The sequence below is a fragment of the Aethalodelphis obliquidens genome, unplaced genomic scaffold, assembly GCF_003676395.1.
Source record: "Aethalodelphis obliquidens isolate GAN/ISIS:26980383/991018 unplaced genomic scaffold, ASM367639v1 scaffold6, whole genome shotgun sequence".
NCBI lineage: Eukaryota > Metazoa > Chordata > Mammalia > Artiodactyla > Delphinidae > Aethalodelphis > Aethalodelphis obliquidens.
The window spans coordinates 301176-324515 of NW_020837950.1; the positions used below are offsets into that span (position 1 = coordinate 301176).

General features: G+C 39.3%; 1 protein-coding gene and 1 pseudogene across 8 annotated transcripts in view; one reads left to right on the top strand and one right to left on the bottom strand.

Annotated features, from left to right (window-relative positions):
- Positions 1–23340, bottom strand: part of SPMAP2L (sperm microtubule associated protein 2 like) — a 96447-nt gene that overhangs the window by 68843 nt on the left and 4264 nt on the right. For all 8 annotated transcript variants that reach the window (XM_027102854.1, XM_027102852.1, XM_027102851.1 and 5 more), the window contains exon 2: positions 10854–10884. In XM_027102854.1, coding sequence (XP_026958655.1) covers positions 10854–10884 — 31 coding nt within the window. The remainder of the gene's footprint in view (positions 1–10853; positions 10885–23340) is intronic.
- Positions 17064–17728, top strand: LOC113618749 (40S ribosomal protein S11-like; annotated as a pseudogene).

The following is a 23340-nucleotide window of genomic DNA, read 5'->3' on the forward strand; positions in this document are numbered from 1 at the left end:
GCATTTGTTTGTAGATTTTCTGATGATGCCCATTCTAACTGGTGTGAGGTGATACCTCATTGTAGTTTTGATTTGCATTTCTCTAAAATTAGTGATGTTGAACAGCTTTTCATGTGCTTCTTGGCCATCTGTATGTCTTCTTTGGAGAAATGTCTATCTAGTTCTTCTGCCCATTTTGGGATTGGGTTTTTTTTTTTTTTTAATATTGAGCTGCATGAGCTGTTTATATATTTTCGAGATTAATCCTTTGTCTGTTGATTCATTTGCAAATATTTTCTGCCATTCTGAGGGTTGTCTTTTCGTCTTCGTTGTAGTTTCCTTTGCTGTGCAAAAGCTTTTAAGTTTCAGTAGGTCCCATTTGTTTATTTTTATTTCCATTACTCTAGAACGGGGATCAAAAAAAGATCTTGCTATGATTTACATCAAAGAGTGTTCTTCCTGGGCTTCCCTGGTGGTGCAGTGGTTAAGAGTCTGCCTGCCAATGCAGAGGACATGGGTTCGTGCCCCGGTCTGGGAGGATCCCATATGCTGTGGAGTGGTTGGGCCCATGAGCCATGGCCGCCGAGCCTGCATGTCCGGAGCCTGTGCTCTGCAACGGGAGAGGCCACAACAGTGAGAGGCCCGTGTACCGCAAAAAAAAAAAAAAAAAAAAAACCCCAGTATTCTTCCTATGTTTTCCTCTAAGAGTTTTACAGTGTCCAATCTTACAATTAGATCTCTAATCCATTTTGAGTTTACTTTTGTGTATGGTGTTTGGGAGTGTTCTAATTTCATTCTTCTACATGTAGCTGTCCAGTTTTCCCACCACCACTTATTGAAGAGACTGTCTTTTCTCCATTGTATATCCTTGCCTCCTTTGTCATAGATTAGTTGACCACAGGTGCATGGGTTTATCTCTGGGCTTTCTATCCTGTTCCATTGATCTATATCTCTGTTTTTGTGCCAGTACCATATTGTGTTGATTACTGTAGCTTTGTAGTATAGTCTGAAGTCAGGGAGTCTGATTCCTCCAGCTCCGTTTTTTTCCCTCAAGATTGCTTTGACTATTTGGGGTCTTTTGTGTCTCCATAAAAATTTTAAGATTTTTTTGTTCCAGTTCTGTAAAAAATGCCGTTGGTAATTTCATAGAGATTGCATTGAATCTGTAGATTGCTTTGGGTAGTATAGTCATTTTCACAATATTGATTGCTCCAATCCAAGAACATGGTATATCTCTCCATCTGTTTGTATCACCTTTAATTTCTTTCAGCAGTGTCTTATAGTTTTCTGCATACAGGTCTTTTGTCTCCCTAGGTAGGTTTATTCCTAGGTATTTTATTCTTTTTGTTGCAGTGGTAAATGGGAGTGTTTCCTTCATATCCCTTTCAGATTTTTCATTATTAGTGTATAGGAATGCAAGAGATTTCTGTGCATTAATTTTGTACCCTGCAACTTCACCAAATTCATTGATCAGCTCTAGTAGTTTTCTGGTGGCATCTTTAGGATTCTCTATGTATAGTATAATAAAATCTGCAAACAGTGACAGTTTTACTTCTTCTTTTCCAACTTGTATTCCTTTTATTTCTTTCTCTTCTCTGACTGCTGTGGCTAGGACTTCCAAAACTATGCTGAATAATAGTGGTGAGAGTGGACATCCTTGTCTTGTTCTGATCTTAGAGGAAATGCTTTCAGTTTTTCACCATTGAGAATGATGTTTGCTGTGGGTTTGTCATATATGGCCTTTATTATGTTGAGGTAGGTTCCCTCTATGCCCACTTTCTGGAGAGTTTTTATCATAAATGGGTGTTGAATTTTGTCAAAAGCTTTTTCTGCATCTATTAAGATGACCATATGGTTTTTATCCTTCAATTTGTTAATATGGTGTATTACATTGATTGATTTGTGTATATTGAAGAATCCTTGCATGCCTGGGATAAATCCCACTTTATCATGGTGTACAATCTTTTTCATGTGTTGTTGGATTCTGTTTGCTAGTATTTTGTTGAGGATTTTTGCATCTATATTCATGAGTGATACTGGTCTGTAATTCTCTTTTTTTGTAGTATCTTTGTATGGTTTTGCTATCAGGGTGATGGTGGCCTCATAAAATGAGATTGGGAGTGTTCCTTCCTCTGCAATTTTTGGAAGAGTTTGAGAAGGATGGGTGTTAGCTCTTCTCTAAATGTTTGATAGAATTCACCTGTGAAGCCATCTGGTCCTGGACTTTTGTTTGTTGGAAGATTTTTAATCACAGTTTCAATTTCATTACTTGTGATTGGTCTGTTCATATTTTCTATTTCTTCCTGGTTCAGCCTTGGAAGGTTATACCTGTCTAAGAATTTGTCCATTTCTTCTAGGTTGTCCATTTTATTGGCATAGAGTTACTTGTAGTAGTCTCTTAGGATGCTTTATATATCTGCGGTGTCTGTTGTAACTTCTCCTTTTTCATTTCTAATTTTATTGATTTGAGTCCTCTCCTTCTTCTTGATCAGTCTGGCTAAAGGTTTATCAATTTTGTTTATCTGCTCAAAGAACCCGCTTTTAGTTTTATTGATCTTTGCTATTGTTTTCTTTGTTTCTATTTCATTTATTTCTGCTCTGATCTTTATGATTTCTTTCATTCTACTAACTTTGGGCTTTGTGTGTTCTTTCTCTAGTTCCTTTAGGTGTAAGGTTAGATTGTTTATTTGAGATTTTTCTTGTTTCTTGAGGTAGGCTTGTATAGCTATAAACTTCCCTCTTACAACTGCTTTTGCTGCATCGCACAGGTTTTGGATCATCGTGTTTTCATTGTAATTTGTCTCTAGGTATTTTTTTACTTCCTCTTTGATTTCTTCAGTGATCTCTTGGTTATTTGGTAACGTATTGCTTAGCCTCCACGTGTTTGTGTTTTTTACGTTTTTTTCCCTGTAATTCATTTCTAATCTCATAGCGTTGTGGTCAGAAAAGATGCTTGATATGATTTCAATTTTCTTAAATTTACTGAGACTTGATTTGTGACCCAAGATGTGATCTATCCTGGAGAATGTTCCATGCGCACTTGAGAAGAAAGTGTAATCTGCTGTTTTTGGATGGAATGTCCTATAAATATCAATTAAATCTATCTGGTCTATTGTGTCATTTAAAGCTTCTGTTTCCTTAGTATTTCTGTTTGGATGATCTGTTCATTGGTGTAAGTGAGGTGTTAAAGTTCCCCCACTATACTGTGTTACTGTCTATATCCTCTTTTATAGCTGTTAGCGGTTGCCTTATGTATTGAGGTGGTCCTATGTTGGGTGCATATATATTTATAATTGTTATATCTTCTTCTTGGGTTGATCCCTTGATGATTACGTGGTGTCCTTCCTTGTCTCTTGTAACATTCTTTATTTTAAAGTCTATTTTATCTGATATGAGTATTGCTACTCCAGCTTTCTTTTGATTTCCATTTGCATGGAATATCTTTTTCCATCCCCTCACTTTCAGTCTGTATGTGTCCCTAGGTCTGAAGTGGGTCTCTTGTAGACAGCATATATGAGTCTTGTTTTTGTATCCATTCAGTGAGCCTGTGTCTTTTGGTTGGAGCATTTAATCCGTTCATGTTTAAGGTAATTATTGATATGTATGCTCCTGTTACCATTTTTTAAATTGTTTTGCATTTGTTTTTGTAGGTCCTTTTCTTCTCTTGTGTTTCCCACTTACAGAAGTTCCTTTAGCATTTGTTGTAGAGCTGGTTTGGTGGTGCTGAACTCTCTTAGCTTTTGCTTGTCTGTAAAGCTTTTGATTTCTCCCTCCAATCTGAATGAGATCCTTGTTGGGCAGAGTAATCTTGGTTGTAGGGTGTTCCCTTTCATCACTTTAAATATGTCATGCCACTCCCTTCTGGCTTGTAGAGTTTCTGCTGAGAAACCAGTTGTTAACCTTATGGGAGTTCCCTTGTATGTTATTTGTCATTTTTCCCTTGCTGCTTTCAATAATGTCTTTAATTTTTGCCATTTTGATTACTATGTGTCTTGGCGTGTTTCTCCTTGGCTTTATCCTGTATCAGACTCACTGCACTTCCTGGACTTGGGTGGCTATTTCCTTTCCCATGTTAGGGACGTTTTCTACTATACTCTCTTCAAATATTTTCTTGTGTCTTTTTTCTCTCGCTTCTCCTTCTGGGACCCCTATCATGTGAATGTTGTTAGGTTTAATGTTGTCCCAGAGGTCTCCTAGGCTGTCTTCATTTCTTTTCATTCTTTTTTCTTTATTCTGTTCCACGGCAGTGAATTCCACCATTCTGTCTTCCAGGTCACTTATCCATTCTTCTGCCTCCGTTATCCTGCTATTGATTCCTTCTAGTGTATTTTTCATTTCAGTTATTGTGTTGTTCATCTCTGTTTGTTCTTTAATTCTTCTAGGTCTTTGTTAAACATTTCTTGCATCTTCTCGATCTTTGCCTCCATTCTTTTTCTGAGGTCCTGGATCATCTTCACTCTCATTATTCTGAATTCTTTTTCTGGAAGGTTGCCTATCTCCACTTCATTTAGTTGTTTTTCTGGGGTTTTATATTGTTCCTTCATCTGGTACATTGCCCTCTGCCTTTTTATCTTGTCTATCTCTCTGTGAATGTGGTTTTTGTTCCACAGGCTGCAGGATTGTAGTTCTTCTTACTTCTGCTGTCTGCTCTCTGGTGGATGAGGCTATCTAAGAGACTTGAGCAAGTTTCCTGATGGGAGGGCCTGGTCACCACTGTATTCTTCTTATTGGGCCACAGAACCACATCAATTTATTTGATTCAAAGTAGATACTTTGTCCTAGAGTATGTAGGCACCATCCTCAAAAAGAATTATATCTGAGCTGCTGCTTCAGCTGTGCCTTTGGTAGGTTGTTCCATCATTCAGTGAGGCCAGCAGCTTCTCCAAAGTCCGCAACTCCACACTCCAGAGGCCCTCCTTTCCACATGCTCTATTTTATGTGATTTGAAGAGTGCTAAAAAGTGCAAAGTATCCAAAAATATTGTGGACCCAAAATACTCACTTCTAAAATCATTAAAAATACAGTACATAATAAAACAAAGATAATATATATACAATATAACCAAGAGCATATTGTCTCCAGAAGAACCCAGGTAAAATGCACACTTAATGGCAAACTCCCACAATTTTCATATTAAGTAATTTAAGTAATTTTGTAAATGGCTTGATGGCATTGGATTCTGAAGAGACTGTATAGATAAATTTCAGACAGAATATCTGGCTTTGAGAAAACTATGAAACAGGCAAAATATACTCTGGGTACTGCTCATCCCCTGTTCTGCCCTACTCTGCTCCCTTGGACCTTCCCTGACTATTCTGAATCCACTGATAGCAGACACAGTTTGTGCTCCCCAAGTATCCATGTGTTCCTTTACATTTCCCAGCCTCCTTTGCAGTTGTTTGAAGCCATGTGACCAGTTATGTCTACATTCAGCAGAAGTGTTGGGTATCACTCCAGGACAATGCACTTAAGAACTAGTGTCCTGGCGAGGGGGATGGGGAGAGATAAATTGGGAGACTGGGATTGACATATATACACTACTATATATAAAATAGATAACTAATAAGAACCTACTGTATAGCACAGGGAACTCTACTCAATACTCTGTAATGACCTATATGGGGAAAGAATCTTAAAAAAAAAAAGAGTTGATATGTGTATATGTATAAGTGATTCACTTTGCTATACAGCAGAAACTAACACAACATTGTAAATCAACTATACTTCAATAAAAATTTTTTTATAAAAGAGAGAGAACTAGTGTCCTCCTCCTCCCTCTCTCTTTTCCTGTTGCAGTGACCCTAGAAACTATATATTCTGTACAGCACAGCCAGCTAACTCACACTGATCGTGACATGAGGGGTAAATAAACTTTTATTGCATCTAGTCATTGAGAGTTTTGTACCTTGTTTGTTACTGCAGCATTGCCTATCCTATGCAGACTAATACACCACATATTTTACTATACCTCATGCTATAATTATTTATGTACTTGCTTGGAGTTTGAAGGACCCAATAAATAACAACCCTTTTTGCCTACCACAATTAGTAACTAACTGAAAAATAGGCACAGAAGTCAGACAAGTAGAAAAAAAATACTTTCTCTGTTATTGATAAGATGATATTGAAGAGAGTCCTGCAGATCCCTGACATCCCTGTATTGAACTTGTCCCCCAAGGCTGCAAGCCTCCCCCTTCAGAGGCTAAGTTTGCTATGTGACAGAAAGCAGATCACAAAGATCATTCAGTGTAGATAAGCAGGTCCCAAAGAGAGAGGACCCAGAAGTGACCAGTTCTCTCTCCCAATCCCATCAAACAAATGTCACTTCTACCCCCTGGGGGGTCTAATTATGGGATAAGGAAAGAGGCCAGAATTACTCAAGGAAAGTGCTTCTATGTACAAAAAGGCAGGTGAGACGAAAAGCATTCTCCCTAACACTTGCCTGAGCTCTCTAATAGGCTCTAAACTCTTTATGTTAAAATAAGCTCTGGCCCTGCCTGGTGTCAGGTAGGATTTGGGCAAACCCTTACATGAAGTCTTCCTAATTAAATGGTGATTGATGCATCATGAAGCTCCTTTTAAAAAGTGGGAGGAGGCAAGGGGGGATTAACAGGAACTCCCGAGGTTGTACAGTCACAAAACTGGGCCATCCATCCTGAAGATCAAGCTGAAATCTTTCAATCAGTTTATCTATTTCCATGTTACTCTCTGTTTAATTCAACAACTTTTGTTGTCCCTCAGCCTTTACTAATGACTTATTTGCCCCTTAATGCCTTGCCTTAGCTGTGATAGCAGAGAAATGCAAGTCAGGATTCTAGGCACACACCCAGGCCACAGTATTAACAATGGAACATTTCCCCTGAGGCCAGTGTGATGGTGGCAGCACTCAATCTTAGAAACATGGAACGTTTGATCCAACTATTTTTCTCACGTAAGAGATTATTATTCCAGTACCAACAATGGATATTCTGTGTTTTCTTATTTTTAAATGAAGTGCTATTTTCTTATCCCGGAGCAAGTTACTTAATTCTCTCAGCTTTCATTCATCTGTTCAACAAATATTTATTGAGCACTTACTATGTAACAAGTAGTGTTCTAGGACTGAGAGTATATAGGGGAACAAAACAGACAAAACCTTTGCCCTCAAGTCAGGGCGGAAAGACAATAATGAAAAAATAAATACATAGTATATAAGATGTCAATAAGAGCTACAAAGAAAAATAAAGTCAGTAAGGGGATGAGGAGTATGTAGAGGGGAACGGGGTTGCAATTTTAAATAGGGTGGTCAAAGAAGGCATCACTGATCAGCTTATATTTGAACAAGGATAAGGTATATAAACTTTTCAAGAAAAGATCATCCCATTGAAGCAGTGATAGCAAGTGCAAACACCCTGGGGCAGAAGCATGCCTATATGTCTGAAAAATAACAGGAGGCCAGTGCAGTTAGCCTCATTTGTAAATAAAAATAACTATATCCATCTTGGAGGGTTATGTACCTAGCACATTCTAACCATGGAGTGAGTACTCAATAAATGTTAGTTCCTTTTTCCTTTCTCATTCACAGCACCTAGTATGATACCTTGCATGTATAATAGTAAATGCTTAGTAAATGCTAATTGAATTGAATTGAATTGGTATTTAATTGTTTAAAATATAAACTGAGTTTAAGCATCTTATAAGGGAAAATCATGGAACCATCAGTAAACCAGATAAAGTAATACATTTAAGATTGTTTAAACTGTGTTATCACTCAAAGAGTTTGCTAGGTAAAATACAGGTTTGAAGGCAGTAAGAACAGTATACCGCTTCTACACCCTTTTCCCCCAGTGTCATATTCTGGACTCTTCTAACTACCCCCTTTCCTATTGCAACTAACCTATCTGCATTTTGTCCCTCAGGACTACTCTGATGCTTACCTCAAGTGTTCCCAGCCTAAAGTTCCCCAAACCTTAGGAGATCTATGAGGACAATAATGGGAGTCCACAACCTTTAGAACATCTCAGAAAATCAAATGGAATCTGACACCACCCACTAACAGGCTGTTGAGGCTCCCCAAAACACCAAATTTGTTTCTGAACTATATCAACTCCATACATTACTTCACGCTGATAGAAGACTCTGTTTAGTACTTTTGCATGTCCTTAATTTTTTTTTAAGTTAACAAATATAATGAACAATAACAACAAAAAATATTTCCAAACATGAAATCATGGTGGTGGATTGAGATAACCAAAAGATCCTTTCGTGGTGAAAGTTTGAGATCTGCTATGTAATTGATACAATGCAATCCCTAAGACATGTTACTGTCAGGAAACAATGAAGACACTGTCCATTGCCAGAAGGAAAAAAAAACCCAAAAAACGACACCCTTACTCAATAAAACAATGGTTTTGACATGCAGGTACTGTTTGAGCCCTGCTGAGACAGCCTGAGCCAACTCCAGGGGAGGTGGCTTGGTAGAAGAAAACAGCAAGCCTTAGTGCAGACAGAACATTTTATTATATATTAATCTTTGCAAGCAAGTCAGCTTCTGGCTCCCATCATCACCTCCAAGCCAAGATTTCCCTCCTTACCTTTTCTTCATCAGCTAAACAATATTCTTTTAATGTATCATTTTACACAAGACAGTTGACAGTTTCCTCGTTTATTCCTATAGATACTTAAATTGGATTGTTACTTCTATTGGAAATTATCTCATTAACATCTGCTAATCCTATGTGGAGGTCTGACTAATATCTCTCCTTTTCATTCACTTATTGTGTATTATGTCACCATAGCTACATCTGCAACCTACATCTCTTCATCTTAAGGCAGGCTTCCCTTCTCTCTCAGGTATTATATTACCTCACAATGTCTAGTCGTGATCCTGTGCAGAAACAAGAAAATGTGGTCGAAGGATTTTAACTCTTGAAGGTAAATTTTTTTTTTAATAAGGATTCCCTTGCTGTTCCATGTCTTCATTGATAATTAGTCTCCTATAGTTTGACAACAGCTAAGAAAGTTTTGGAAATCCTTACCTTAGGTGCAGAGCAATAAATATATGTTTATATAGCAACAATTATGGAAATGATTTCAGGTCTGAATTGATTGGGTAACTCAAATAATTCTCTCTGTCAGTCAAAATGCTCTTTTACACTTGACTATTTTGCTTATATTCAGAAAATATTTTCTTCTATAACCATCAGGTACAGCACATTTGTTTAACAAGATTGTTTGAGAGGACTGGGACAGGGATAGAAAATGGAGATAGAACAATTTTCTCACAGAATCAAACCAAATTAAGCAATAAAACAAAAGCAACAAGTAGTATAACAGTAAAAACAAAGACATTTTAAAAACACTCTCTTGGGCTTCCCTGGTGGCACAGTGGTTGAGAGTCCGCCTGCTGATGCAGGGGACACGGGTTCATGCCCCGTTCTGGGAAGATCCCACATGCTGTGGAGTGGCTGGGCCCGTGAGCCATGGCCGCTGAGCCTGTGTGTCTGGAGCCTGTGCTCCGCAACGGGAGAGGCCACAACAGTGAGAGGCCCGCGTACTGCAAAAAAACAAACAAACAAAAAAAACCAACACTCTCTTCACAGTCTTTTTTTAAGTATAAAAACTTACCAGGTGTAAACGGTTTCACTGTCTATCTAGTAATTGGAGAGTCTGCTCATTCAGCATACCTTTATTTGAAGTAATTTGGTATTTTAAGTGGATATTCAGTAATACTTAGTAAATGTTAGTTCTACCAGATCTTCTACTCAGCCATCATACAACCTTGGGAAAGTGACATAGTTTCTCTTAATTTCATTTTCTCTCAGTAAAATCTAGTTGATTATATCCACCTTATTGACTTCTCAGGATTCTTGTGAGAAAAAAAACCTTTTTAAACAGCAAAGTATTACATAAAAATAAGGTAGCAGGCGCAGTGGTTGAGAGTCCGCCTGCCGATGCAGGGGACACGGGTTCGTGCCCCGGTCCAGGAAGATCCCACATGCCACAGAGCGGCTAGGTCTGTGAGCCATGGCCATTGAGCCTGCGCGTCCGGAGCCTGTGCTCCGCAACGGGAGAGGCCACAACAGTGAGAGGCCCGCGTACCGCAAAAGAAAAAAAAAATAATAATAAAATAAAGTAGTAGTATTTAATACCTAAAAGAGGTGAGGAAAAAACAACTAGAAAGCATAGTAAATAGAAAATGCAAAATAAGTATAACTAATAATAATAAATGTAAATGTTAAACAATAACAATATGAATGGTTTTAACTGACTTATTAAAAGATAGATAAAAATAAAATCTGACATTATTTACTTCTCATCTATATGAGCCATTGATATGAACCCTTGGTATTTTCTCTTTAATGATTCTATTCTGTTACCTCTTCTAAGTATATCTTAGCCAAACCAAGAGTAAGCATCTATTTTCAAAAGGCATCTAGTTTATACACTGTATGTACACACATACACACATTTTTTTTTTCATAGAGGTCACTTTCTTGAAATTTCATTAACTACTGAATTTGAATTAGAGGCAAGAGGAGACTGGGATACATTAACTTGGAGCTTCACAAAATCTATGACATGAGATTGTCAGTGCAGAATCCCAAGTCCCTTAAAGGTTCAGCCCTATTATGTGACACACATAGCATTGAGCAAACAAGTAAGCACTGAGTGAATATAAGAAGAGTTCTCCTAAATCTTCATTTTAATCACTTCACCTCTCTTCTTTCCTTTTTCCCACAGGAATTACCATGAGAAAAGGGCCTTATGACAAAGGGAAAGCATAGGAATCTTCTCAAAACCCCCAAGACAGGCTTTCACCTCAAATGCCCCAGATTGAGTGCCCCATTCAGCTAGTAAAGTCTGGGAAAATGGTACTATATCTATAGCCTTACCATTTCCTTACAAAGTCACAGGGACTAGGATCTGCAAAAAGAAAAGTAAAAGCAAAAATTAGATTCAGTAAGAATCAAATATATGATCAAAATAGCCATCACAAATCAATAAACAAAGGAGCTAGGAAAAGTAACTATTTAGGGGAAAGACCAAATTAAATATATCACACTACTTTATCAAAGTACACCACAGGTAAGTCAAAGATTAAATTTAAAAAAAAATTGAATTAGAGCAAAAATAAGAGAATACCTACTTAATTCACTGGATTTTAATCTGCATTAAAGGTGACAGAAGATACAGAGGAAACATACAGATTAAAATATTTAAAACAAAACTTCTGTGTGTCAAAAAATAAAACTTAGAATAAAAACTTGGAGAAATATTGGGTAAAATGATAAAGGCTTTATAGTCTTAATAACTGAAGAGTATAAAAGGATAGATGAATAAGGAAAACACTAAGGAAGTTGTCAAAAGTTAAATGGACAAAGAAGAGGAATTCATCTATGGAGACACAAAGGGCTAATAATCATAAGAAAAAGTTCAAACTTGCTTGTAATCAAAACAATGCAAATAAAAAATGAGATTTTTAAAAACTATCAAATGAGCAAAATTTTTTTTACAAAGGATACCAATGCAGGGACTTCCCTGGTGGTCCAGTGGTTAAGACTTTGTGCTTCCACTGCAGGGGGCACAGGTTCAGGTTCAATCCCTGATCAGGGAACTAAGATCCTACAGGCCACAAGGAGCAGCAAAAAAAAAAAAAAAAAAATGCTGGAGGGGTAAGATGAAACGAGTACTTGCATGCTGCTGGTGGATATTTAAATCAGTACACTTTGCGAAAAATAATTTGGTAGTATGAGTCAGCAATGCTTATACTCCTTAATCCAATTCTACTTCTAAACATGTACCCTAAAGAAATAATTCCAACTGTGGGCAAAGATTTATGCACAAAAATGTTAATGGTGGTATCTTTAACAGTAGAAAGCTGGATACACCTGAACTATTTAAAACAGACAAAATGGAAGCAAATTAAAATTCATGTTTAGAGCAACTTCCCTGGTGGCACAGTGGACATGGGTTTGATCCCTGGTCCGGGAAGATCCCACATGCCGTGGAGCAACTAAGCCCATGTGCCACAACTACTGAGCCTGCACTCTAGAGCCCGTGAGCCACAACTACTGAGCCCGTGTGTCACAACTACTGAAGCCTGTGCGCCTAGAGCCCGTGCTCTGCAACAAGAGAAGCCACCGCGATGAGAAGCCCGCGCACAGCAGTGAAGAGTAGCCCCCACTTGCCGTAACTAGATAAAGCCCGCACACAGAAACGAAGACCCAGCGCAGCCAAAAATAAATAAAATTAAATCTTAAAAAAAAAAAAATTATGTTTAGAAGTTTTTTTTTTTACTATGGGAAAATATAGGCGATCATACAGGCCAAATTATCCAAAGGCCTATTATAATAGGCCTCATTATGACAAATTGTTCCAGACAGTTTCTCCTTGGGAGTTTTTAATCACGTCTGGGAGTCCACCCTCTGGAGTGTTTGGGGTAAAGGAAAGTGGGTGTGCTCTGGCATCAGACAGACATGGCTCAAACCCCAGTTTCGTTACTTACTCAGCTGTACAATCTTGGGCAAATTCCTTAACTTCTCTGAGACTCAGTTTCCTCTCCTCAGATAGGAGGATAATGGGTAGGTGTGTGTAAAGATTAGTGACATGTATGTAAAACACCCTGCATATAACAGATGCAGACAGTAGATGAATGGTAGAATTATTAGTTACAACTTTAGTGCATCAATGTAGGAGCACTGTAGGAAACACAGCACTCAGGTATTGATTGGGTTTCTAGTATGTGCAGCCTGGTGCCAAAGTTGAGAGAACAAAATTTATAAGATACAGTCGGTTTCTCTTTACAAGGAGTTTACAGCCCACTAGGAGATAGGCTATGACCTTAAAAAAAAAAAAAAAAAGTAAATGAAAATTTTGAGTTCGGCTATTTTCTATTAGTCTCCTTTTAAGGCTAAACTGACTCAGACGTAAGGAAGAGGGGAGAGTAGTCTACAAAAATGCCCTTGTACACAGTCATGCTGTCCCTCATGAAAGATACAGCACTTGTTTTGTGGATTTTGATGCATCACCAAGCTTGGTTTCCAGCTTTATATACACAAGTCAGAGTCAATATAACACTGAGTTAATCCTAAAATAACTTCTACAAATGCTGGTAATATGAATGAATTATGCTATTTCCTTTTGCCCTTTCATGCTATAATTTCTCCCACAGGTAGAGCTTTCATGCTTCATTTTAGAAACACATTTTTGATGTTATCTCATCAACTGGCAGGAAGGAATAGCTCTCAGGTGGCCATTGTGTCAGCTACGTCCCAAGCAAAGCAGTATTACAATGGTTTCCAAACTTGTCTGCACATTAGAATCACCTGGAAATCTTTTAAAAATTTTGGGTCCCAGCCCAGTTAAGTCACAACCTCAGGGGGTGGGACAAGCACTGGTATTTTTTGAAGCAAACAGCTTTAGGGAATACTATAATATTGTTTAATGGATAGGACCACTGGCTCTGGAATCAGACTGCCTAGAACCAAATCCTGGCTCCAACCTCTGATCTTGGGCAAGTTTACTAAAGCTCTCCATACCTTAGTTTTCTCACCGTCATGTACCACAAAAGGTTGTTGTCTGAAAGTTAAATAAGATAATACATGTAAAGCACTCTGCATAGTGCCCAAAACATAGTAAATACACAATAAATCATAGCTATAATCCTAAAAATTTAAAAATTAAGATTAATTAATTTTAAATGCTTAAATTTCTGTAAATAAAAAAAAGTTTAAGTAACTGTTAAGTTTCAGTAATTGTAAGTATTGGGTTGACCAAAAAGTTCATTTGGGTTTTTCTCCAACACCTTACAGAAAAACCTGAATGAACTTTTTGGCCAACCCAATAATTTACTATTAAAGATTCCACCTATGAAAATTAATGAAATGAGAACCTAATTGTGATCATGTACTCACATGTATTTTCATTGGTTTCCTTATGTATTTATACCCTCCCCTCATTTCTAAATGAATTTTAGATTGCTTACATAAACACATACACTACAATAGGATATTATCTGTTTTAAGATGAAAAATTCAAGGAGAGATAGAAAAATAGTGGAGGGAGAAGAGAAAGGAAAATAAAATGAAACAAAAGGAAGAATGTATAATTAAAGCCTTGTACAGTTATATCTGAACATTCTAATTCTACTATTGAAAGCAAAAAACATCAACTTTTCCTAATATTGAAATCTGAAAGAAACTTCTCTTGTGAGGTCTCAACGGTGTTATACACACACAAAATAAATTATAGGACTTGAGAATGAAAAGGTGAAGAGAATCCTATTTTCTTAGTTTTCTTCCTTCTTTAAACTTTACTCTTGATATATGCGTTTCATGAAACCATGATAAATTTTTAAAAATAAGAAGTTTTCAGTAGAGCACCATAAATAACTGAGTATAAGGAAAGATTTTGTTCCCAAAAATTATTCCTCAGAAACGAGGTTACCTTGCATGCAAGTTCTTATAAATCTCATCTTATGAGACACTTTCTCAATTACTTTATTTTCCCAACAAAGAAATGAGAAACGAAAACATATCAGCCTGAAACAACTTCAACTAATGCTAAAATAATTATAGAGCTCTCCCTGCAATTTAAATTTAAATCAGTATTTAAAAAGAGGGACGAAGTAAAGAAATTTAAAACAGATTTAATAATTATTCTTGGGGATATGCTTTTGTAATCCTAAGCATTGGATGTTGCTCTAAATAATTAAACATCATTTTAAAAAGCGAAATAGAAACACAAAGAATGAGGTAGTTGTATTGTGCAGATAAAAGTACAGCTACAGAATGAAATTTTTTTAAAGTTCTGTTACATTACATGAATGGGTTCTGATGGCTTGTTACATAATTTCTAGTGACAGCATAAAACACAGGTTCAAAAGGTGCCTATCTTACCCCTAATGATATAATGGAATCTAGGCAAAGAACGAAACTGGCTGCTGAAACCACCTGGTGAAAGGTGGATGGGGAACTTTACCATGGAGGGGTTGAGCCAACGTCACCTGAACTCACTCATCAATCTTAGAACCACCACAAACGTCAGAGCCTGACACCGTATGCCCCCAAGCGTGGCACCACCTATGAAAAATTCTTGCTTGAAACTATTTTCAGTCTAAGCAAGCCTCTTAATCTATAGGCTTTGCAAAAAAAAAGGGGAGCTAGAAGAGCAAGTTAAAGACGTCACAAAGAACAAATTAAATTCAGAATATGGTATATTTTACCCAAAGTTTCTAACAAATGTGTTTGAAAAAGGGAGAGAGGATTAGGGTAGGTGTTAAAGAGTAACAGAGGGACTTCCCTGGTGGTCCAGTGGTTAAGACTCTGTGCTTCCACTGCAGGGGGTGCAGGTTCCATCCATGGTCTGGGAACTAAGATCCCACATGCCGCTCAGTGCGGCCAAAAAAAAAAAAAAAAAAAAGAGTAACAGAGAAGAGACAATGTGTGGCCCTTGTGTGAGGGCTAATTCAAACTAACCAACTGTAAAAATACACTTTTGAGACAATTAAGGAAGCTTAAATATTTAGCGGGTATTAGACGGTATTAAAGAATAATTGTAAATTTTAAGTGTAAATAATGGCATGATAATTATGGGTTTTTTAAAGTCCTTAGCAATGAGAAAGGCATATAAGATACTTATGGGCAAAATGAAATGGTGTCTAGTATTTTCTTTAAAACAACTTGTCTGATGAGGCCCATGAGTGATGTTGCACAAGCAGATGACAGGTTCCCCAGCAAAGGCAGAATCAGACTAACAAGGCAGCTTCTGGAACTGTGCTGTTAAGTACAATGCCTGGTACAGTAAGTATTTGTTCAATAAATTAATAAATTTATCCTTCAAGAAAAAAAAATACTCAGCCATAAAAAGAAACAAAATTGGGTCATTTGTAGAGACGTGGATGGACCTAGAGACTGTCATACAGAGTGAAGTAAGTCAGAAAAACAAATATCGTATATTAATGCATATATGTGGAAGCTAGAAAAATGGTACAGGTGAACTGGTTTGCAAGGCAGAAATAGAGACAGAGATGTAGAGAACAAACGCATGGACACCAAGGGGGGCGAGCAGGGGGTGGGGGGAATGAATTGGGAGACTGGGACTGACATATATACACTAATACGTGTAAAATAGATAACTAATAAGAATCTGCTGTATGAAAAATAAATAAATTAAAAAAACAACCAAACAAAAAAACTTGTCCTACAGGAAGCCCCAAAATGTGTGTGTGTGTGTGTGTGTGTGGTAGGGAGGGTTGGTAAGAGAATACCTAGATGAAATGAGATTAGCAAAATGTTAATAATTATTAAAACTAAGTGATGGGTATACGGGGGTACACTATAACATTCTCTATTTTGGGTGTGTTTGAGAATTTCTATAATAAAACTCTTAAATTTTCTATCTCAAATGACTTAAGAAATAAAAATGATTTTCCTGGAAAAAGTGTTAAATTACTCAAAAGGTAACTCTAGTGATGTCAAGCATGCAAGTGAAAAAGTTGAATAAAACTGCTTTTCCATGAAATGTAACGTTAGAAATAAGAACTATTTCTAAATTATATCATTGATTTTAATGTTATTTTAATTTTATAGGTGTTAATATAAATTAACACCTTTCTAAATAAACATTTGTCTAACTATCTTTCTTCCTAAAAGTTTATCTGTTCAAATTGGCTAGAGTTTTTCCAAATTTCCTTATATTCAAGAATATATAGTAATCTCCTTTTGGCAACATCTTGCTGTATCAAATTAAGCAGCTGTATTAAAATCCAGATTCTCAGCACTAGAATTCTCATTTCACTAGGAAGGAAACAGACATGCAGCTATGACAAAACCAGAACTAACCTCCTAGTTTAGTGCCCTTTCCAGTGGCATCAAGCTCCCTCTTCTACTATGTGCTCAAATTGAAATCCCCAGTATGTGGGTGGAGCCGTGACTCAGGCATGGCAGTGTTCAAGCATTCACATTTCTTTGGGGGCAGGGGCAGGATTTCAAACATCCAATCCATCCTAGGGGCAGATCTTCCTGAGTACAACTCCAGTATCACTTCCTGTTCCTAAAATATTTCCCAGCTCCTTTTTCCTAGAGAGTAACAGCAGTGCTTCTTTTCTCCATTCTCCATTCTTTTCTCCTGTATAGCCACAGCAGTATTTCACAGGCTTTGGATCAAACTAACAGGGTTTTGAATGCTGGTCCCACCACTACATGCCCACAGACAAATGCCGAGTCTCAGATTCCTCATCTGTAAATTGAGGACAAAAATACTTTGCAGAACCTTTTTTCAGGCAGCTTGGACGATGGCGGACATTCAGACTGAGCGTGTCTACAGAAAGCAACTGACCATCTTTCAAAATAAGAAGGGGGTCCTGCTTGGAGAAACTGTCAAGGAGAAGCTCCCGCAATACAACAAGAACATCAGTCTGGGCTTCAAGACACCGAAGGAGGCCACTGAGGGCACTTACATTGACAAGAAATGCCCTTTTACTGGTAATTTCTCCATCTGAGGGAGGATCCCGTCTGGCTTGGTGACCAAGTTGAAGATGCAGAGGACCACTGTCATCTGCCGAGACTACCTCCACTACATCCGAAAGTACAACCACTTCGAGAAGCACCACAAGAACACGTCCGTGCACCTTTTCCCCCTGCTTCAGGGACATCCAGATCGGCGACATTTACACAGTGGGTGAGGGATGGCCCCTGAGCAAGACAGTATGCTTCAATGTGAAGGTCTCCAAGGCTGCCGGCACCAAGATGCAATTCTAAGACCGGACCCCTGCCCACTGTGCCAAACAAAATAAAATTATGTTCCCAGTCAAAAAAAACAAAACAAAACTTTGCAGGGTGGTACAAGAATGGGAGATAATTGTATGTAGAGGTAGAGTGTCTGGTTATGGTTGGACTGAAGGCCACATCACTCATCTGGGCTCTAATTACATATTTTGTTATGTTTATGTCTATAGTATTTCCCTAAGCTTGTAAACGTGTGAGGAAAGACTGCTTTATTTTGTAGTCCTCACAGCACATAACATACACAGTTGAATAGATAGAATAGACAGGCCCACTATTTACAAAACACTATAATATCTATTGAGCACTTACAATGTGCCAAGCACTGTGCTGAGCTCCTTCCCCTCACTATCTTCCTATCTACTTCCCTTGTCACCCATAGCACCTAGCACAGGTAGAAGTGTGGTGGTGAAGTGGAGCAGGGTGTGGGATTGCCTGCCTGGGCCCAATCTCTGCTCTGTTACTGTGTGTGTGGCCTTTGGCAAGTCACTTACCTCCTCTCTGCCTCAGTTTCCTCATCTGCAAAGTGGGGACACAAATAGCACTTTCACCAAAGGGTCGTTTTAAAGATAAAATGAGATGGTGTTAAATACGTAGGACACTCAATGGACCTAAGTTGCTGTGAGCTGAATAACGACGACTGGGTGAATCTAGACCACGTCCATAAGAATGACTTTTAGGCGGAATTCATCTCGACGTTCTAAGCTTTGGACTAGAGAAGGGTCAAGATAAAGTCCCTGTCCTCCCCTCAAGCAGTTCGCCTTTCAGGTGGACAGACAGACAATAAGCAGGTGAACAATTTCAGACGGTGGTGAGCACCGGAAGAAGATAAACTAGCATGACGTTCACTGCGTGGAAGGAAGGGGGCACCTAGCTTAGGGAGATAGGGAGGCGTCTTCGGAGGAAGTGACACTCTACCTGTGGAAATGAAAGACAAGAAAGGGCCAGATATAGGAGAGGGGAGAAAGGGAAATGAGAGAGGAAGAGCATTTCAGACCAAGAAACAGCAAGTGTGAAGGCCCTGAGGTGAAATTAAGAGAAAGGCGCAGCAAGACAGCAGTCAGGGTGGCTGGAGGGAAGGGAGCAAGGAAGAGGAGAGCAGGATTTGTGGTGAGGCCAGATCACAATGAGCCCTGGAGGAGTTTGGCTCTTATTATAAGGCCAACAGGAAGGAGCCTCTAAAGGATTCTGAGCAGAATGATGACTAGCATCTCCCTTTAAGAGATAATCAGAACGTTATGGCTGTGTTATGCCCTTTAGATGTTTGTATTTTATTCCGCAGCAAACAAACCACACTGCTCCTGTTGCCACTGGAGCCAACAGTGGGATGATCTGGCTTGTGCTCCAAGCCATCTGCTGGGGAAGGCTGCCATCTGCTGGGAGGAAGCATGATTAAAAAGCCGTTGTTCCCTGATGGGGACTGAGGCACTCCTACCCGGGGATTCCCGCTGCGTGTAGAAGTAAAGCGTTTTGTAACACGATAAGGATGAAATGTCAAAGTATAACTACTCTCCACTTGCCCTCTACCCTGCCTCCTTAAGGAGCCCATGTGTGAGCTGCTCAGCCTCAGGTACGAACGGGATACCACTGACCTATAAAGGAAAGGCAGGGAACACCTCTCAGGACAGAACTAGGGGGCACAGGCGGGCAAGAGAGAGGCAAGCTGCAGCTTGAGAGAAAGAGGAAAGGTATTTGTGGGGAACAGCTGCCATGGTGACTGGGACTTGGGAAGAGATGTGCCTCAAGAACATTTCAGCAGGATTTGCTCTGTGTTAGATGGTAGAATTCCCTTGAAGGTACTTCGGTAAGACCTAGGTTATTTCTCAAAGCTTTCTGAAGTAAAATTTGTGCTTGTTTTTAGGTACACTATGGTTTTGAAGACCGGTCTTAAAGCAGTCCAGGTCTATGCTGGGTATGACCATGTAAACAGACATTGGGATGTTCTCTGACATGACAGATTAAGCTATATAATCATTACTACTATTCATTCTTCCTCAATCCTCTCCTAGGCACAGCTCCCCACTGCCTTAGCTCAGGGTCATTTGGGCAAGAGATAGGAGAATGTGGGAAAGGGTTTTGCTTGAGGGTGAGAAGGCAGAGGCAGGAAGAGGGCAAGCCCTTCCATCTGGTTCAACAACAACAAAAACTGGGACCTCCATGCAAACTAGAGCTCAAAAATATCACATCACCAAGCTAACTATTAAGCTGTGTCTCCTCTCACACCCCCTCGGTCTGCATTTTTGTGACCTTTTTCTCTTGTTTCAAATATATGTTTCATGTTCATTTTCACCTGATTTCATCTGTGTCAAGATAGCACTGGCAACTGAGTAGGCACTAAGAAAGCTGGGTTTATAACTCATACCATACACCAGGATAAATTCTAAATGGATCAAAGATTTCAATGTTTAAGAAAAGAAAACCCATGGTGAATTCTTTCATCACCTAGAAGTAGAAAGAGACATTTCTAATTATGATTCAATACAGAAGCCATAAAAGAGGTCAGTACTGCCATTTAACTCAGAAAAACGAAGTGAAAGTCCTATAGGATACTCCAGTCCACTTTACTTTCTATGCCAGGGATGTGTTGAGGATGTGTTTGGCCTCCCCAACCACACTGACAGTCCAAGGATGGGATCCACGTCTTATTCATCTACAGCTCAGTGCCTATGCCCTGAACATAGTAAGTGCTCAATAAAGTTTAACAGTGACAGTGATGATTAGTGACGACACATTAGTAAGGTGTTAGAATGATGGAACTTACTCTACAATATACATTTTTTAAATGTGCACACAACCAAAACTGCCATGTCTCAGTCATCTCAACACCCTCACAGGACACAGAAGAGTGCCTTAGTATATTCTCAGTAAACGTCTTTCATATGAAGGAATGTTTGAGTGAGAGGGGCATGGTGACATGCTGACTACATATGGCCTAATGTTTACATTATTTTATGTAAATAATATATAAATATACTCGCTGCTTATTGAATTAACATAAAGACTTACTGGAATTTTTAACAAGGAAAATCTAGAAGATACATTCAGAAGATAGAAGCTTTAAAGTAGTCCTTTCTAAAGCAAAGTCTGAAAACTTTCTATACCGGGACTTCAGGGGGGCTATTGTGGGGCAGCACAGACAGGCAAGGCCCTCTAAAAGGTAGGCTTTCCCACCCTTTAAAAACATGGGCTGAGATCTGAACAGGAATTAACCACGAGATGATCCTAGGAAAACAATAAACATCTAGGGAGAGAAAACCACCCATGCAGATTCTGAAGCAGGACCAAGTATGGGATTGGCCTTTTAGGGGAAGAGAAAAGAAGCCAGTGTGACTGGGGCAGAGTGAGCAGTAGGGAGAGTGGTAGGGAGTGAGGTCAAAGAGCCCGTGGAGCTCTAGAGACCCCTACAAAAGGTTTGGGTTTATCCTAAGAGCAATGGGACACCACAGGAAGGATAATATAGTAAGGGAAAGATGTGATCCAATTTGGTTTTTAAAATATCCCCTCTGGCTAAGGTAGTAAAGACCTGAAAGGGAACAAGAGCAGAAGCAGGGAGACTACTCAGGAGGAGAACGTAGAAATCCAGGTGAGAAATGACTGTAAGCAGGATGAGTGGGATGATGACCGTAAATGACCGCAAGTAGCAGAGGAAATGAATGAATTCAGGAAATGGTCTGGAAAGAAAACAAAGAGAACTTACATTGGATGCATTGGATTTGAGGGTGAAGAAAAAGGAATCAGGGAGAAATAGATTTTGGCGGGGGGGAAATCTTCAGTCTTCAGTTGGAAGACCAAAGGAGGAACAAGATTGGGAGGAAAGTCAAGACTTCTGTCTCAAAGCATATTATATTTGAGGTGCCTATGATACATCCAAATGAAGATGTCCAGTAGGCAGTTGAATACAAAAGTGTGGGACTTTAAAAACATGAGCAGACCAAAGAGTGTATTTTTGGCAGAGTGATCCGGTACACCTTTATAAGGAGGTTACAAATACTTCAGGGAAGAGTGTCCTGGCAGAGGAAAAAGCAAGTGAAATGATCGAGGTGGGAGCAAGGAGGCCCACGTGGCTGGAGAGCAGAGATAGTGGGGAGAGTGGTGGGACACGAGGCTGGAGAGGCAGGTCAGATCATGTGGGCCTTGTAGGCTTACCTAGGACTTTAGACTACAAACTCTGCAAGATGAGAACCCCCTCTGGAGAGGTGAGAGCAGGAGAGTTGTGCGTAATTTATGTTCTAAGGGATCCCTGTGACTGCCACATGAACCATGAACTGGTGGAAATGATGTGGGGAAGGCATGAATGTGGCAAGAGTGGAAGCTACTGAAGCAGACCAAGCAAGAGATGATAGTGGCTTACAAAGGTGATGAATGCTTGGATGTTAAGAATGGTCATTGTCGGGCTTCCCTGGTGGCGCAGAGGTTGGGAATCCGCCTGCCAATGCAGGGGACGTGGGTTCGTGCCTCGGTCCGGGAAGATCCCACATGCTGCAGAGCGGCTGGGCCCGTGAGCCATGGCCGCTGAGCCTGCGCGTCCGGAGCCTGTGCTCCGCAATGGGAGATCCCACAACAGTGAGAGGCCCGTGTACCGCAAAAAAAAAAAAAAAAAAAAAAAAGAATGGTCATTGTCATGACATATTTCAAAATTAGGGTTTGCTAATGGCTTGGAGGCAAAGTGTAAGGGAAAAACGGGTGTCAAGAATGACTCCAAGGTTTTTGACCTGAGCACCTGGATGAATGAATTGTGGTGCCATTTGCTAAAATGGGGAACAGTGGAGGAAGAGCAAGTTTGGGGGCAGAAGTAAGAGTTCAGTTATGGATATGTTAAATTTTACATTTCTACTAGATATTCCAGCAGGGCTGTTAAAGAGACAATTGGTTACAAACCTTTGGAGCTCAAGAAAGAAACGGAGGCTGGAGATAATTTGGGAAGTCATCAGCATGCAGTTAAAGCCACAGAACTGATGACATCATCCAGGGAGCAAGGAAAGTTCTAAAGAATCTGAGAGAACTGAGCCATCGCCCACTTCAACCTAGAGGCTGGGAAGACAAAGATGATCTAGCAAAGGAAACTGAGTCAGGAGCATTCAATGAGGTAGGATGACAATGAAGTGGTATCCCAGAAGTCAAGTAGAGAAAGACTTCCAAGAAACAGGGAGTGAATGTGTCAAACAAGTAAGATGAGGATGAAGAATTAGCCATTGAATTTGGCAAGGTAGAGGTCATTGTGATCTCAACAAGAGCAACTTCAGCTAAGTAGAGGGGATAAAAGCTTAAGTCGGTTCTCAAGAGAATGGGAAGAGAGGATGGAGACAATAACTCATAAACTATTTTGAGGAATTTTCCTCTAAAAAGGAGCAGAGTATAGGAGTGGTATCTGGAGGGGTACATGGGGTTAAGGGAAGGTTTGGTTTCTTCAAGATAGGAGTTATTGCTGCATGTTCATGTGCTCATGGGAATGATCCAGTGGAGAGGGAAATAAAATGATGTGGGAAAGAGAGGGGCTAATTTTAGGGGCAAAGAGCTTAAAATTAGGTGGAATAGGATTCAACATACAGGTTGAGAGAATGGCCTCTGGTAAGAACAAAGACAGCTTGTCTATTAT